Source organism: Morchella sextelata, assembly GCF_020137385.1.
Source record: "Morchella sextelata strain SCLS chromosome Unknown scls_21, whole genome shotgun sequence".
Taxonomy (NCBI): domain Eukaryota; kingdom Fungi; phylum Ascomycota; class Pezizomycetes; order Pezizales; family Morchellaceae; genus Morchella; species Morchella sextelata.
In genome coordinates this window covers 1,439,773-1,454,712 of record NW_025408636.1, presented here as the reverse complement: position 1 = coordinate 1,454,712, position 14,940 = coordinate 1,439,773, and the positions used below count along the sequence as shown (strand labels likewise).

General features: G+C 47.2%; 9 protein-coding genes across 9 annotated transcripts; 4 read left to right on the top strand and 5 right to left on the bottom strand.

Moving 5' to 3' along the window:
• Positions 1 to 1,921: 1,921 nt before the first annotated feature.
• On the top strand, positions 1,922 to 3,847 carry H6S33_006936 (uncharacterized protein; the record flags this gene model as incomplete). Its single annotated transcript, XM_044838302.1, has 1 exon — positions 1,922 to 3,847. A coding segment is annotated over one exon (1,926 nt), but the record flags the coding sequence as incomplete, so codon positions are not given.
• A 56-nt stretch (positions 3,848 to 3,903) lies between these two features.
• Positions 3,904 to 4,137, top strand: H6S33_006935 (uncharacterized protein; the record flags this gene model as incomplete). Its single annotated transcript, XM_044838301.1, has 1 exon — positions 3,904 to 4,137. A coding segment is annotated over one exon (234 nt), but the record flags the coding sequence as incomplete, so codon positions are not given.
• A 298-nt stretch (positions 4,138 to 4,435) lies between these two features.
• Positions 4,436 to 8,017, top strand: H6S33_006934 (uncharacterized protein; the record flags this gene model as incomplete). Its single annotated transcript, XM_044838300.1, has 1 exon — positions 4,436 to 8,017. One exon carries the CDS (start codon positions 4,436 to 4,438, stop codon positions 8,015 to 8,017), a length of 3,582 nt encoding a protein of 1,193 aa, XP_044689752.1.
• Positions 8,018 to 8,891: 874 nt separating this feature from the next.
• Positions 8,892 to 9,557, bottom strand: H6S33_006933 (uncharacterized protein; the record flags this gene model as incomplete). The annotated part of the gene is made up of 1 exon (XM_044838299.1): positions 8,892 to 9,557. A coding segment is annotated over one exon (666 nt), but the record flags the coding sequence as incomplete, so codon positions are not given.
• Positions 9,558 to 9,581: 24 nt separating this feature from the next.
• H6S33_006932 (uncharacterized protein) lies at positions 9,582 to 9,782 on the bottom strand (the record flags this gene model as incomplete). The annotated part of the gene is made up of 1 exon (XM_044838298.1): positions 9,582 to 9,782. A coding segment is annotated over one exon (201 nt), but the record flags the coding sequence as incomplete, so codon positions are not given.
• Positions 9,783 to 10,285: 503 nt separating this feature from the next.
• Positions 10,286 to 11,188, bottom strand: H6S33_006931 (uncharacterized protein; the record flags this gene model as incomplete). The annotated part of the gene is made up of 1 exon (XM_044838297.1): positions 10,286 to 11,188. One exon carries the CDS (start codon positions 11,186 to 11,188, stop codon positions 10,286 to 10,288), a length of 903 nt encoding a protein of 300 aa, XP_044689749.1.
• Positions 11,189 to 11,278: 90 nt separating this feature from the next.
• Positions 11,279 to 12,280, bottom strand: H6S33_006930 (uncharacterized protein; the record flags this gene model as incomplete). Its single annotated transcript, XM_044838295.1, has 1 exon — positions 11,279 to 12,280. One exon carries the CDS (start codon positions 12,278 to 12,280, stop codon positions 11,279 to 11,281), a length of 1,002 nt encoding a protein of 333 aa, XP_044689748.1.
• A 200-nt stretch (positions 12,281 to 12,480) lies between these two features.
• H6S33_006929 (uncharacterized protein) lies at positions 12,481 to 12,630 on the bottom strand (the record flags this gene model as incomplete). Its single annotated transcript, XM_044838294.1, has 1 exon — positions 12,481 to 12,630. One exon carries the CDS (start codon positions 12,628 to 12,630, stop codon positions 12,481 to 12,483), a length of 150 nt encoding a protein of 49 aa, XP_044689747.1.
• A 1,804-nt stretch (positions 12,631 to 14,434) lies between these two features.
• H6S33_006928 (uncharacterized protein) lies at positions 14,435 to 14,743 on the top strand (the record flags this gene model as incomplete). The annotated part of the gene is made up of 1 exon (XM_044838293.1): positions 14,435 to 14,743. The coding sequence occupies one exon, from the start codon at positions 14,435 to 14,437 to the stop codon at positions 14,741 to 14,743; it is 309 nt and encodes a 102-aa protein (XP_044689746.1).
• Positions 14,744 to 14,940: the final 197 nt, after the last annotated feature.

The window sequence follows — 14,940 nt, the reverse complement described above, 5'->3', positions numbered from 1 at the left end:
TCTGGATTTCTACCGTAATCGAAACTATAAAATTATCGTATGTATAGTGGTGTTTTGGTTTGAGGTTGGCATGTTTGCGGACATATGTTGCACATTTTGTGTTAGTGTTGCTGGCCGTAAAAATATAAAAGAGATTTGATTCTGGTGGGTATCCCTCTGCTGAGGTCCATGGTTCTTGTAATAATAGGAAATAAATGCTAGAGTCTGTTTCCGCTTCTTCTACCGCCGCCTTGGTAATAAGTTCGCTCCGTGCACAATTGAGTTGATGTGCGAGCGCGGTAGTTCGGGGCCTAGGCATTATTTGTCATGTGTTGGTCATCTTCGGGAATGGGTGTGGCTCCGACCGGGGCGGTGGCTGGTACTTGGACTATTGGAAGCAACTCTTGGACGGGTGCGGCCGGTGGGTCTTGGGCGGGTGGGGCGTTTTCCTTTCCTTTGTTGAGGAATCGGCGTTTGACTCTTTCGGGGCACGCTGGGTCGGAGGCCTTATGGATTCCTTTACAGTTCAGACATCTGATTGGGGTGTGGGTGCATCTATATCCTCCCTGGCATTGATTGCATGGGTGGAAGCTGGTGAGGTGATCTCCGGCACAGTGACCGCATCTCCCATTGTTTTTGCATTTCTCCTGGCGGTGACCGTATTCGAGGCACTTCGCGCACTGGGTGTCTGGGAAGGTTGGGAGGAAGGCCTCGATATGACAGCTTCGGTTAAAGAGGGATAGGAACTTAACTCCTAGTGTTTCCATTGTAATTTGTCCTGGGAGCGCAATGACCATTGATGAGTGGGTTTTCTCCATTCGAGTCTCTGCTCTGGAGATCCAGCGGGGAACCTGGGCAAGTTGGAAGCTCTCTCCATAATTGCTTCTGATTTCGGATGCTACCAGTTGTCCTGCCTCGACGCCTTCTCCGATCGTAGTGGGGATTCCGTGAATAAGGAACTTTGACCATTTGGAGTTTGCACGGATGATGGCGACGGTACTTGTAGGGTGAGGAGAGCCTCCTCAATTTCTTTGGCGTATTCCATTGCCTTTGTTGCTGGGGTGATGAACTTTGTTTCCAGGATGAAGTTATCCTTGGGTGTTCTCCTGTAACGGAGCCATTTCAACTGTCTGGTGTATGAGTACACACAGGGCCCGGTTACATGCTGAGAGTTATTGTTAGAAGCCAGTTGCACGGTGATATGCAAGTACCGGCAGTGTGGTTAGCTACCAGCTGTTAGAGTAACTACATTCCGGGCGCTAGGAAGAGGATCTATTCATGGGAGCAACGACTGACGAGTCTATGCCTCGCCAGTGACTAGAAGACCGGCCAGAGTGAAGCTCTGATTGACCGGTGATCCTCTGTATCCTCGGTGCATTGTAAGTCCGCCGAAGGGCAGGGACTATGCTAGGAAAGTCTACAATAAGCGAAAGCTCTACAGTAATGATTAAGCTTACACCTGAGCGGCAGCTCATTCATGCAGGTCCTCAGTTGTGTGGCAACCAAGGCTGCAGGTGTTACAAAGGCTTTGACTAAGGGTGGTTGCCTTGGGTATCGGAAACACCTGCTGACGCTTAGAGAAAAGCGGGGTAGCGGTGGTATTGTTTCCGGTACTGAGGGAAGGCCCACCGGAAATTAGTAAAGGAGTTAGGAGCAGAGAACAGAGGCCTTCGGAGTATAAGTACTCAGGTTCATTCCCGCCCTTCAGTCCTATTCTCCCGAGTCTTAATCAGGAAGAAAAAACCAAGTTCTTATCGGTAGCAGAGCCCTTAAAGATTATTGAGTTCTAGCGATAGTATCTTTGAATAATCTGCAACCTGATTGTCTATCTTGCACGGCCGTCTCTATTCTATCTTATTCTATTTCTCTTAGAAGAGACCCCCGTTACAGATAATCTTTACGGCTCAAGTCACCTTCAGATTATTCTTCCCCTATACCAAAAATGTCCGCCCTATCAGCTCCGGAAGTGCCTCTTCAGATTGAATGGCAGCCAGTGCCCCTCCAGCTTGATGCCAACGGGCAGACACAGCTTGTTAAGAAACCCAGGACCGCTCTACAGACCTACATCCCCGGTTGTGAGCCTGCCTGGCAGGATACCGACGAGGTTTCCATCCAACAGTTCTTCACAGAGCTTCAGACCTACCTCCAGCATAGCCTGCAGAATCAGTTGACTCGAGGCAGTCAGGCTCTGCTCCTTGTGCAAGAGCGCCAGGCAGCACAGAACGCTTTAATGGCAGAAGCTCTTGAATACATGAGGCATGAAGTCAACTCTGTCCAAGAAGAACTCCGAAAATATGCGGAGAAAGATGATCTGGCAGCTGATGCCATGGAGATTGAGTGGACAAACCCGGCAACTCCACCTGACTTTGTTGTCGAGATACAGAAAGCTCTTGATGAAGGAAGGCTAGTGGTAGAAAGACCAGCAACTCCGGCACCAAATCCAGGCTCTAGGTCCTCGTCCAGGGCAGCCACCAGGACAATGCAGAGGAAGACCAGTCCCTTCGCAGCATTTCCGGTCAGGTCCACTAGGAGAGTTGTTCCTATTGTCCAGCCAGCGGTGGGAGCATCTCCCTTACCTCCTAGTCGCTTTGCAGGAGTAAACCCATTCCTCGGATTAGCCGACCGATCCTTTGACTATGAGGGAGAACTCTACCCAGGTGCAGGCCGAGGACCTCCTAGCCCGCTAGCCAGGAACCTAGGAAGGTTCACCATGTCCGGGGCCGCTCAACCAGCAGCAACCTCACCACTGGCCAGTAATCTGGCGTCGGTAGCACCTGTGGCCCCTCCTGCTGCGGCCCCCGCTCCCCCTCCAGCTCAGGTACAGGGAGGAAGTGGTGGAAATCAGAACGCTTCCTCTTCAGCTCAGGCACAGGGAGGAAGTGGTGGAAATCAGAACCCTCCACCTCCAGTAGCCCGCGCCCCCGCTCCAGGAGACTCAGACAGTTCTGACAGCTCCGATTCGGAACCAGAAGGTGGTGATAGAAGAGGCTGGCGGAGATATCTCAAGAAGAAGTTGGAGAAGCAGCAGAAGAATCTGTTGGCTATGATGTCCCAGCAGTTCCGACCTCCGACCGCCTCTCCCCCTTCCTCAACCACCAGGGCCCGAGAACCAAAGGCACCACCACCCTCCAAATTCCAGGGCAAGGCGGAGCAAGTGGAGACCTTCATCCGGCAATGTGAGAATGTATTCTCCATTGAAAGTCTGTCATTTACCTCTGAGGAGGTCAAGATCCGATATGCAGGCAACTTGATGGAAGGCGAGGCTGCGATCCGATGGTATGAGGCATACCATAATTCAATTGACCAAGCCTCCGCCAACCGTCTTGCTGGAATGCCGGTGCAGTTGGATCAGAGATGGAAGCGCTGGGATTCCTTTGTGGATGCTTTTAGAGCTGCCTTCGGTGAAGCCATCTCTAGAGATGATGCTGTAGCCCAATGGAATACCCTCACCCACACAGCTCGAGGAGGAATAGACCTCTTTCTGAATACTATTATTCAGCTGATGTGGAAGACTGGCTATGAGGGTCAGTTGGTGGATGATAAGATCCATAACTCCCTCCTCCCGGACCTAGGCATGAGTTGGGCTCTTTTCAACCCCAAGCCAAAGTCCTTGATGGAGCGGATAGCTGCTCTAAGAGAGTTAGGGCATACCCATGAGAGGTACCAAGGGATGGCAGCTGAGAAAGCGCACCCTCGGACCAAGAAAGATCCTCCCGCTCAGAAAGACCAGCAGCCTAAGAGGAAAAGAGAAGTTGCGAACTCCTCCGGACCTCAGAAGACCCCTGGACCTAAGGACAAAGCGGTGGAATTGAAGGGTATCCCGGGGGATATTCTAGAAGAAAGAAGGAAAGCAGAAGTATGCTTGAAGGTATGATCTTCCGGTACTCCCTACTGGTAGAGTGCATAGACTGACTTGTGCAATAGTGCGGCAAGTCCAGACACAAATGGACCGATTGTTGGTCAAAGGAACCTACTGTTGTCCGAGTGGCAGCAGTGAGAGTACAAAAGCGGAAAAGAGGGAAGGGTAATTCCAACTCTCAGAAGAAGGCTAAAGTGGCTGCTGTAGTAGCAGAAGATCCACTTGTTGTACTCCCGGAGGTTACAGAAGATTTTGTTTTCCAGCCTGAGCAAGACTCGGACAATGAAATCCTCTGGTAGAAAAGTGTCTGTTTGAGTCTATGTTTACTAGTTTTCTTTTTATATGGGTTTTCGGTTTCTATGTTTCTCTTGAATAAATTATGATTGTGTTTCTGCCTATTTGATTGCTGCAAGCACTCTGAGGATGGGTTTAAGACCCGAAACAGCTGGTCTGTCAGTGTTCTACCAAAGTTACATTTGCTACGAAGACACTCCCGAAAACCACTACTAAGACTACTACACATCATACCTGCTATATTATTGCTTGGGAATAGAACCAAAGGATCTTTGATCTTAGTAGTGCCCGAAGCTATTAGCTATGTTGAAAAGACAAAGAGAAACAAGTTCAGAACCCGCTGTTAAGCAAAGAAGGTTGGAACAGAGGCTTCCCTCCTTACCAGTACATGGAAAAAGACCTATACTAAAGGCAGGACTGTCATGGACGGTCAAAGGAAAGGATGAAGGCGCCCAAGGGTCTTTTCTGTTTGACACCGGTTGTACAGGAGCTATCCTCAACCAGAGTTTTGTCAGGAAACATGGAATTCCCTTAGTGCGGCGGGATCAACCTCTGACAATGTTTGATGCTCAAGGAGATGTCATGATGGGAGGAGGCGAGTATTACACTCACCCGGTCCGCATGACTATGGGAGATCATAAAGAGACACTCCGATGGGAGGTGGCTACACTGGAAGAAGGAATGACCGGTTACCTGCCAATTAGTTGGGCTAGGAAGCATAACCCGGACATCAACTGGGAACTCAACACCATGAGCTGGAGGAGTGACTACTGCAAGCAGAATTGTCTCCCAGCGGCCACCAAGATTGAACTGATCTCTCCATACCAAATGTTGGAAGAAGAAGAGACAATCTATCAATTGGTTGGTTCAGTATGGCATGATGAGGACGGAGGTGATATTGCTGAGAAAATACACCACCTATACCGGGATTGGGCTGATGTGTTCAGTCAAGAGAAGATTGAGGAAATGCCGCCGCATTCCCATAATGATCTAAAGATCAAACTCTTGCCTGGGACCGCTCCCCCATTTGGCCCGCTATACCCATGCTCCGCTCCAGAGTTGAAGGCCCTCCGAGAGTACCTGGACAAAGAGTTGTCTTCAGGAAAGATCTCTAGATCGAATAGCCCTGCTGCGGCACCCATACTGTTCATTCCTAAGAAGGACGGGACTTTGCGGATTTGTGTGGATTATAGAGGTTTGAACAAGGTCACTGTCAAGGACAAGTACCCGCTGCCTATCATGAGTGAGCTCAGAGACAGGTTGTTCAAGGCCAAGATCTTCACAAAGATAGACCTGAAGAATGGCTTCAATTTGATCAGGATAGCCGAAGGTGATGAGTGGAAAACCGCTTTCAGAACCCGCTATGGACTGTATCAGTACAATGTGATGCCATTTGGCCTATGCAATGCTCCCTCCGCTTTCCAGGCAATGATCAATGATGTGCTAAAAGAACTACTGGATGAAGGAGTGGTTGTCTATATTGATGACATCCTCATCTACTCAGAAACGGAGAAAGAGCATGAGCTATTGGTCAAGAAGGTACTACAGAAGCTTAGGGAAGCTAAGCTCTGTGCCTCGATCAATGAGACATCCTTCCATGTCCGAGAAGTAGAATACCTAGGCTATCATATCTCGGAACAAGGAGTATCTATGTCAGAAGACAAGGTGGAGGCAGTTAAGGAATGGCCGGTCCCTGAGAATATCAAGGCAGTACAGGCATTCCTCGGATTTGCAAACTTCTATCGCCGCTTTATTGAAGGCTTCAGTAAGGTTTGCAAACCACTAACTGACCTCCTGCAAAAAGACAAGAAATGGTATTGGACAGCAGCGCATGAGCAGGCCTTTGAAGAACTCAAGAGGCTGTTCACAAGCGCTCCAATCCTCCTTCATTTTGACCCTAGTAGGAGAACGGTGGTCGAGACAGATGCCAGTGATTTTGCCAAGGGAGCGGTGCTCTCTCAGTATGGGGATGATGGGAAGCTACATCCGGTGGCATTCTATTCTAAGAAGTTCTCCCCTGCTGAGATCAACTATGATATTCATGATAAGGAAATGGGAGCTATTGTAGCCTCTTTCCGGGAATGGGAACACATGCTCAAATCTTGTGAGCAAGAGATCACGGTTTTTACAGACCACAAAAACTTGGAGTACTTTAATTCTACTAAGGTTCTCACTAGGCGGCAAGCTAGATGGTCTGAGGACCTCGCAGGCTACAATTTTAAAGTTGTCTACAGACCGGGAGAAAAGAATGGCAAGACTGATGTGCTATCTAGGCGCTGGGATCACCGCCTTGGAGAGGGAGGTGAAACTCTGCAGCCGGAGCCACAGATCTTTTTTAGGCCAGGTCAATTGGTTTTGGATCCTGCAAAGCTAGCGGCTGTCAGGGTGAATCAATTGCAGAATACATTCTTAGAGCGCCTATACACGGCTGCTAAAGAGGATAGTTTCTGGCAGGAATTGCACCGCTCCCTGGTTGAAAGGAAACCAAATTTGGACCAGAACTTGTCGGTCAAGAACGGTCTCATCTTCTACAAGAATAGATGGTACATACCCAAGGACAAGAAGCTTCAGATGGAAATACTGTCCGATACCCATGACTCTAAGGTGGCTGGTCATTTTGGCCAATTTAAGACACTAGAGCGGGTGAAAAATAACTTCTTTTGGCCCAACATGGATAAGGATGTTGAGGAATATGTCCGGAGCTGTGACAGCTGCCAGAGGAATAAGACCTCAAGACACAAGAAGTTTGGTATGCTCCAACCGTTGGAGATACCCTATCGGCCATGGACTTCCATCTCTATGGACTTCATTGTGGGACTACCGGAATCTAGTGGGTTTACAAAGATCTGGGTAATAGTGGACCGCTTTTCGAAGATGGCACACTACATCCCTCTTCCTACCCTCAATAAAACGGAAGATTTGGCTAAATTGTTCTTGAAGGAAGTTTGGAGACTCCATGGTTTGCCTGATGACATAGTCTCGGACAGAGATAGCAGGTTCATTTCTCACTTTTGGCAATCTCTCATGAGCCTCCTCAATGTGAAGCTGAAGATGTCCACATCTTTCCACCCCCAGACGGACGGTCAAACAGAAAGAGTTAATCAGACCCTGGAACATTACTTGCGGAGTTATTGTTCATATCAACAGGATGACTGGGCAGAACTCTTGCCTTTGGCAGAGTATGCTTATAACTCGGCGGTCTCTGAGTCTACCAAAGTATCGGCCTTTTATGCCAACTATGGATATGAACCCAGGACCAACTGGCCGGCCCCAAAGGAAGGAGTAGAATGGAACAATCCAGCAAGTGAGGTCATGATTTCTCAATGGGAATCTATCTGGCAGGCTATGAACGCCAGCTTGGGTAAAGCTAGATTAAGGATGGCCCGGTGGTATGATGCTCATGCCCTGGCACCACCTGAAATCAAGCCCGGAGATGAAGTTATGTTGGACCGGCGCAATGTGCAAACAAAGCGGCCTTTGGGAAAATTGGATCAGAAGAAGATGGGACCCTTTAAGGTCTTAGAAGCTATTGGTACCCGTGCCTACAAGCTCTCTCTTCCCCCCCAGATGGGAATCCACCCGGTTTTTCATGTCTCTCTCCTAGAACCCTACAGAGCACCGGTAGATCCTGAGAGAAGAGTTCCCCCACCGGAACCCGAAGAGGTTGAGGGAGAACAGAACTGGGTTGTCCGAGAGGTAGCTGACAGCCGGGTCAATAAGAAGAGAAGACGAGTGGAATATCTAGTGCTGTGGGAAGGGTATGAGAACGAGGATGCTACATGGGAACCTTGGGAGCATCTCAAGAAGAGTGCTGAAGAAGCCCTTCGGGATTTCCATATGAGGTATCCTAAGAAACCCAAGGACAAGCGGATTGTTGGGGTGTAGATTATTTCCTTTGGGTTTTCATTTCCTTGCATATCACGGAGTTTCTTGTCATATAGAATGGTAATAGAATGGTTATAGATCTCGGAGACCAAGATCCTGGAAGAGGGGAGTGGTGTAACGGAGCCATTTCAACTGTCTGGTGTATGAGTACACACAGGGCCCGGTTACATGCTGAGAGTTATTGTTAGAAGCCAGTTGCACGGTGATATGCAAGTACCGGCAGTGTGGTTAGCTACCAGCTGTTAGAGTAACTACATTCCGGGCGCTAGGAAGAGGATCTATTCATGGGAGCAACGACTGACGAGTCTATGCCTCGCCAGTGACTAGAAGACCGGCCAGAGTGAAGCTCTGATTGACCGGTGATCCTCTGTATCCTCGGTGCATTGTAAGTCCGCCGAAGGGCAGGGACTATGCTAGGAAAGTCTACAATAAGCGAAAGCTCTACAGTAATGATTAAGCTTACACCTGAGCGGCAGCTCATTCATGCAGGTCCTCAGTTGTGTGGCAACCAAGGCTGCAGGTGTTACAAAGGCTTTGACTAAGGGTGGTTGCCTTGGGTATCGGAAACACCTGCTGACGCTTAGAGAAAAGCGGGGTAGCGGTGGTATTGTTTCCGGTACTGAGGGAAGGCCCACCGGAACTTAGTAAAGGAGTTAGGAGCAGAGAACAGAGGCCTTCGGAGTATAAGTACTCAGGTTCATTCCCGCCCTTCAGTCCTATTCTCCCGAGTCTTAATCAGGAAGAAAAAACCAAGTTCTTATCGGTAGCAGAGCCCTTAAAGATTATTGAGTTCTAGCGATAGTATCTTTGAATAATCTGCAACCTGATTGTCTATCTTGCACGGCCGTCTCTATTCTATCTTATTCTATTTCTCTTAGAAGAGACCCCCGTTACATCTCCTTGCTGAAATGAAGTGGCAGGATTCGTCCTGAATTCTTGCATTGACCATTGTCCTGATCTCAGAGGGGTTGACGTCGGATGGGGCGGTGGTTTCAACAATGATCTCCCTGTTTATTTTTATGTACTCTGGTTTGAAGAGGGGGTCCGCTTTTGGCTTTGCGGGCTTCTTTCTTTTCTCGACAACCTGGAAATTTCCTTGGGCGGGACCGGGTGCCGAGGCCACGGCGGCCCAGGTGCCTGCCTTCCATCCGCGAGGTAGGGCTTGTTGGAGGGGTGCGGGTAGGGGGGCCTGAGGAGCTGCCTGTGGCGCTGCTTGGGGAACTGTTTGTGGGACCGCTGGAGGGGGCATTCTCTGTCCTTGCGGTTGTTGTGGTTTTCGCTGTTGTTGCTGTTGTTGCTGTTGTTGCAGTTGCTGCGGTTGCTGCGGTTGCTGCGGTTGTGGTTGTTTATTGAGGAGCGCGTGGATCGCCGAATGCATACTGGTGATCATGTTTGTCTGCGCCTCGATTTGGTGTTTCAGTGTATCTACTGTTCTCCGGAGTGTAGTTGTTTGCTCTTCGAGGATTTCAATCCTATCGGAGGGCGGGCAGATCCGGCTGGTGGCATGTCTGATGGCCCAGGTGATATAGTTCAGATCCGTCTAGGTGTGAGTGTCCTGGGGGACAATGCTCGGGTAGAAGTAGTCCACTCTCGGTTGGTAGGGGTCATTGTAGTCGGATTCTGTTGCAAAGGTCGAGGAAAATTCCTGTTCCTGAGCCCCGGATGGGGTTGGGTCGGGACCGTGGGTGTTCCTGTTCTGCGAGGGGGCTGTCCCTTGTTGGGAAGACTGGGTGAAAAAGGACTGGAGCGAAGCTTGCTGCGACATAACTGAGTGTCCGGTTCTTCTGGCGGCGTAGAGTGATGTTTCGGATAGGTTTCTTTTCCTTCCTTTCGGGAGGTCAAGGCTGGAGAATTCTTCGCTAGAAGCCAGTTTTCGTAGGTTTCTTTCGCTTGGAACAACAAAACAAAACGCGACCGTACGATCGGGGACGAAGTGGCTCAGCCTGGTATGGTATACCAGGGTAAACCGAAGGGAATAAAAAATAAAGTGTTTTTGAAGCGAGGTTTGATATCAGGAAGTTTTGCGAGCCTTAGCGAGCAAGGAGAATACAGAGGTTGCGTAAAGAAAGAAGGAAAGAGAGAAAACAAACAAAAGCACAAAACAACGCCCCCTTATATATCCAACCATAGTCCGATGATGACTAATACTTCCGCGTAACAGAAACTAAAAGAACATAACAGAAATCCCAATTACAAATCCTAATCCCACTGCACAATACATCCTATTCCCATTCCAACTTATCACCTAACCGAAATCTATAGTTGCCGTTACATATACCATCTATTCTTGTAGAAGATGAGACTGTTCTTGACCGACAAGTTCTGGTCCAAATTTGGTTCCCTTTCAACCAGGGAGCGGTGCAGTTCCTGCCAGAAACTATCCTCTTTAGCAGCCGTATATAGGCGCTCTAAGAATGTATTCTGCAATTGATTCACCCTGACAGCCGCTAGCTTTGCAGGATCCAAACCCAATTGGCCTGGCCTAAAAAAGATCTTTGGCTCCAGCTGCAGAGTTTCACCTCCCTCTCCAAGGCGGTGATCCCAACGCCTAGATAGCACATTAGTCTTGCTATTCTTTTCTCCCGGTCTGTAGACAACTTTAAAATTGTAGCCTACGAGGTCCTCAGACCATCTAGCTTGCTGCCTAGTAAGAACCTTGGTAGAATTAAAGTACTGCAAGTTCTTGTGATCTGTAAAAACCGTGATCTCCTGCTCGCAAGATTTGAGCATGTGTTCCCATTCCCGGAAAGAGGCTACAATAGCTCCCATTTCCTTATCATGAATGTCATAGTTGATCTCAGCAGGGGAGAACTTCTTAGAATAGAAACCCACCGGGTGTAGCTTTCCATCATCCCCATACTGAGAGAGCACTGCCCCTTTGGCGAAATCACTGGCATCCGTTTCAACCACCGTTCTTCTACTAGTGTCAAAATGAAGAAGGATTGGAGCGCTTGTGAACAGCCTCTTGAGTTCTTCAAAAGCTTGCTCATGTACTGACGTCCAATACCATTTCTTGTCTTTCTGCAAGAGATAAGTTAATGGTTTGCAAACTTTGCTAAAGCCTTCAATGAAGCGGCGACAGAAGTTTGCAAATCCGAGGAATGCCTGTACTGCCTTGATATTCTCAGGGACCGGCCATTCCTTAACTGCCTCCACCTTGTGTTCTGACATAGATATTCTCTTTTCCGAAATGTGATAGCCTAGGTACTCTACTTCTCGGACATGGAAGGATGTCTTACTGATCGAGGCACAGAGCTTAGCTTACCTAAGCTTCTGTAAAACCTTCTTGACCAGTAGCTCATGCTCTTTCTCAGTTTCCGAGTAGATGAGGATGTCATCAATATAGACAACCACTCCTTCATCCAGTAGTTCCTTTAGCACATCATTGATCATTACCTGGAAGGCGGAGGGAGCATTGCATAGGCCAAACGGCATCACATTATACTGATACAGTCCATAGCGGGTTCTGAAAGCGGTTTTCCACTCATCACCTTCGGCTATCCTGATCAAATTGAAGCCGTTCTTCAGGTCTATCTTTGTGAAGATCTTGGCCTTGAACAACCTGTCCCTGAGCTCACTCATGATAGGCAGCGGGTACTTGTCTTTCACAGTGACCTTGTTCAATCCCCTATAATCCACACAAATCCGCAATGTCCCATCCTTCTTAGGAATGAACAGTATGGGTACCGCAGCAGGGCTATTAGATCTAGAGATCTTTCCTGAAGACAATTCTTTGTCCAGGTACTCGCGAAGGGCCTTCAATTCTGGAGCGGAACATGGGTATAGCGGGCCAAATGGGGGAGCGGTGCCAGGCAAGAGTTTGATCTTCAAATCATTATGGGAATGCGGCGGCATTTCCTCAATCTTTTCTTGACTGAATACATCAGCCCATTCCCGGTATAGGTGGTGTATTTTCTCAGCAATATCACCTCCATTCTCGTCATGCCATACTGAACCAACCAATTGATAGGCTGTCTCTTCTTCTTCCATCATCTGATATGGAGAGATCAGTTCAATCTTGGTGGCCGCTGGGAGACAATTCTGCATGCAGTAGTCACTCCTCCAGCTCATGGTGTTGAGTTCCCAATTGATATCTGGGTTATACTTCCTAGCCCAACTAATTGGCAGGTAACCGGTCATTCCTTCTTCCAAAGTAGCCACTTCCCATCGGAGTGTCTCCTTATGATCTCCCATAGTCATGCGGACCGGGTGAGTATAATACTCGCCTCCTCCCATCATGACATCTCCTTGAGCATCAAACATTGTCAGAGGTTAATCCCGCCGCACTAAGGGAATTCCATGTTTTCTGATAAAACTCTGGTTGAGTATAGCTCCTGTACAACCGGTATCAAACATAAAAGACCCTTGGGCGCCTTCATCCTTTCCTTTGACCGTCTATGACAGTCCTGCCTTCAGTATAGGTCTTTTTCAATGGACTGTTGGAGGGAAACCTCGTCGGTATCCTACCAGGCAGGCTCACAACCGGGAATGTAGGTCTGTAGAGCGGTCCTGGGCTTCTTAACAAGCTGTGTCTGCCCGGTGGCATCAAGTTGGAGAGGCACCGGCTGCCATTCAATCTGAAGGGGTGCATCTGGAGCTGGGAGAGCGTACATTTTGTATAGAGGAAGAATAATCTGAAGGTGACTTAAACCTTAAAGATTATCTGTAACGGGGGTCTCTTCTAAGAGATAATAGAATAAGATAGAATAGAGACGGCTGTGCAAGATAGACAATCAGGTTGCAGATTATTCAAAGATACTATCGCTAGAACTCAATAATCTTTAAGGGCTCTGCTACCGATAAGAACTTGATATTTCTTTCTGATGAAGACTGGAGAGAATAGGACTGAAGGGCAAGAATGAGCCTGAGTACTTATATTCCAAAGGCCTCTATTCCCTGCTCCTAACTTCCTTACTAAGTTCTGGTAAAGCCTTTCTTCGGTCCGGAAACAATACCACCGGGCCCTGTATGTACTCATACACCAGACAGTTGAAATGGCTCCGTTACAATCCGGATCTACTAACCTTTTTCGGTATCTAGATAAAACTAATTAGATATTTTAAAAGTATATGAGATTTGCTAGGATACATAATACTCAGGTTTGTCAAATAATACATGTCTGGCTTCACTTGAGGCATTGCATCTGTAGGACAGGTTCTAGCTGCTGGTAATACAATTAGACCATGCCCTTTTACCGAAATATGAATTACTGTTATGGCAGTCCACGGCTGCAATCAACCAATCGGGTATCTGTCGTGATAGGCACAAGATAAGATGAGACAAGAACTGGCTTAATCTCGTCTTATCTCATCTCAGGGAGGTCCTAGTCTCATCTTGTATTGTATCTAGTCTCACGACAAAGTCTCGAGACGTCTGGCACTTTTACTATACAAAGTTAAAGACGAGATGAGATTTGACTTCGTCTCATCATGTTTCATCTTGTGGGAGTCCTGATCCCATCTCATCTCACACTTGATCTCAAAATAAAATCTCAATACATATTGTCTCGTACCCATCACTAGGTGTCTGATTCATTAGTTCTTTCAATTGTTTTGAAAGGTTGACATCAATGGGAGTAACTTGATCTTAGATTTGTTGTTGCACGTTGGCTATAAAATATTTATTGGCTTCGCCTCTAATACTCTGTTTGAAAACAAGTTGCAGACCCAAATCATAGGGTTCAAATATATCTACGGACATGGTTAGTATACTACTCCCTATTTATTGAAATATTGAGTATAATACCTGTGCAATTTGTGGGTACATTTATTAGAATACATTCCTAATAAGTAGTTTTTATCCATTTTCAAAATGGTTTCTGTATATGAACCTTCTAACAATCTAAAAGCAGAATTATTTTTTCATGCTCTCCCTGGAATTTGATGGAGAATAATCATGTGTTTACGGTACAGCAAAATAATGTCTTCAAACCATTTCTTAGTCATTTTCAAGCTGCTCTAGTTATAAATGCATGTATCACTTTAATATAGAGAAAACCTAAAGATACACATGTATAATTGATTAGGAACCTCAGGCATGACTAAGCTTGCATACAGATTAGTAGGTATTCAATGAAACTTCTAGTGCCCATATTATTGAGCTGTAGCTTAAATATCGATACAATGGAATATAGCTCAGCCCCAACGATATTTTCTCATAAGATCCAATAACTGATGGTTTCACTCCTTCTCCGAAACGATAACTAAGTTTCCAGATCTGAGTGTGGTTATAGCCCCAAGTAGAACTAATTTTGTAATATAATACTAACCCTGATTATATATCCAGATTAGATTATACCAGACACTCTCCCGAGAGGGGAGCGATTACCATGTATCTCTCACAACACCGTAAGAATACCTCTCTTATAGTTTTCCTCCAATCAGAGATTACTATTTTATTATCTCTTTGGCTTCAACCATGACAATCCAGAAACTCATGGCTGTCAGAGCAGACTTGCTTCTACAGCAGTCTGAGGAAATTATTAGGTTACGAAGGAACGTCAGCAGTTTAGCGAAGAAAAACCATGAACTTACGTGGCAAGTTCATGAGCTTGTATCGAGACTACAACAGTATCCTCCGCTGAGGATACCAGAAGAACGAGACCAACACACCAAGCTGAAAGCGAGTATTATTCCTCCTCCTCCTCCTCCTCCTCCTCCTCTGATACCGAAGACAACAGAAGCAACCATAGCAGGTATAGCGATCATGGCCCTGAAGAAGCCATAGAGATGGAAAATACCCCTCCACTACAGCAACAATTATCACTATCAGCAATACCTACCCCAACACCAGCAATGAATCTCAATTTATCAGCTACAAGCGATGACCCTGCCTCTATTTCCCCTCCGGGGCAAAGTACAGAGACAGAACAACCAGACCAAACTTCCCTGATCAGTACTGTAAGTCCGGTCCACTCTTCCCCA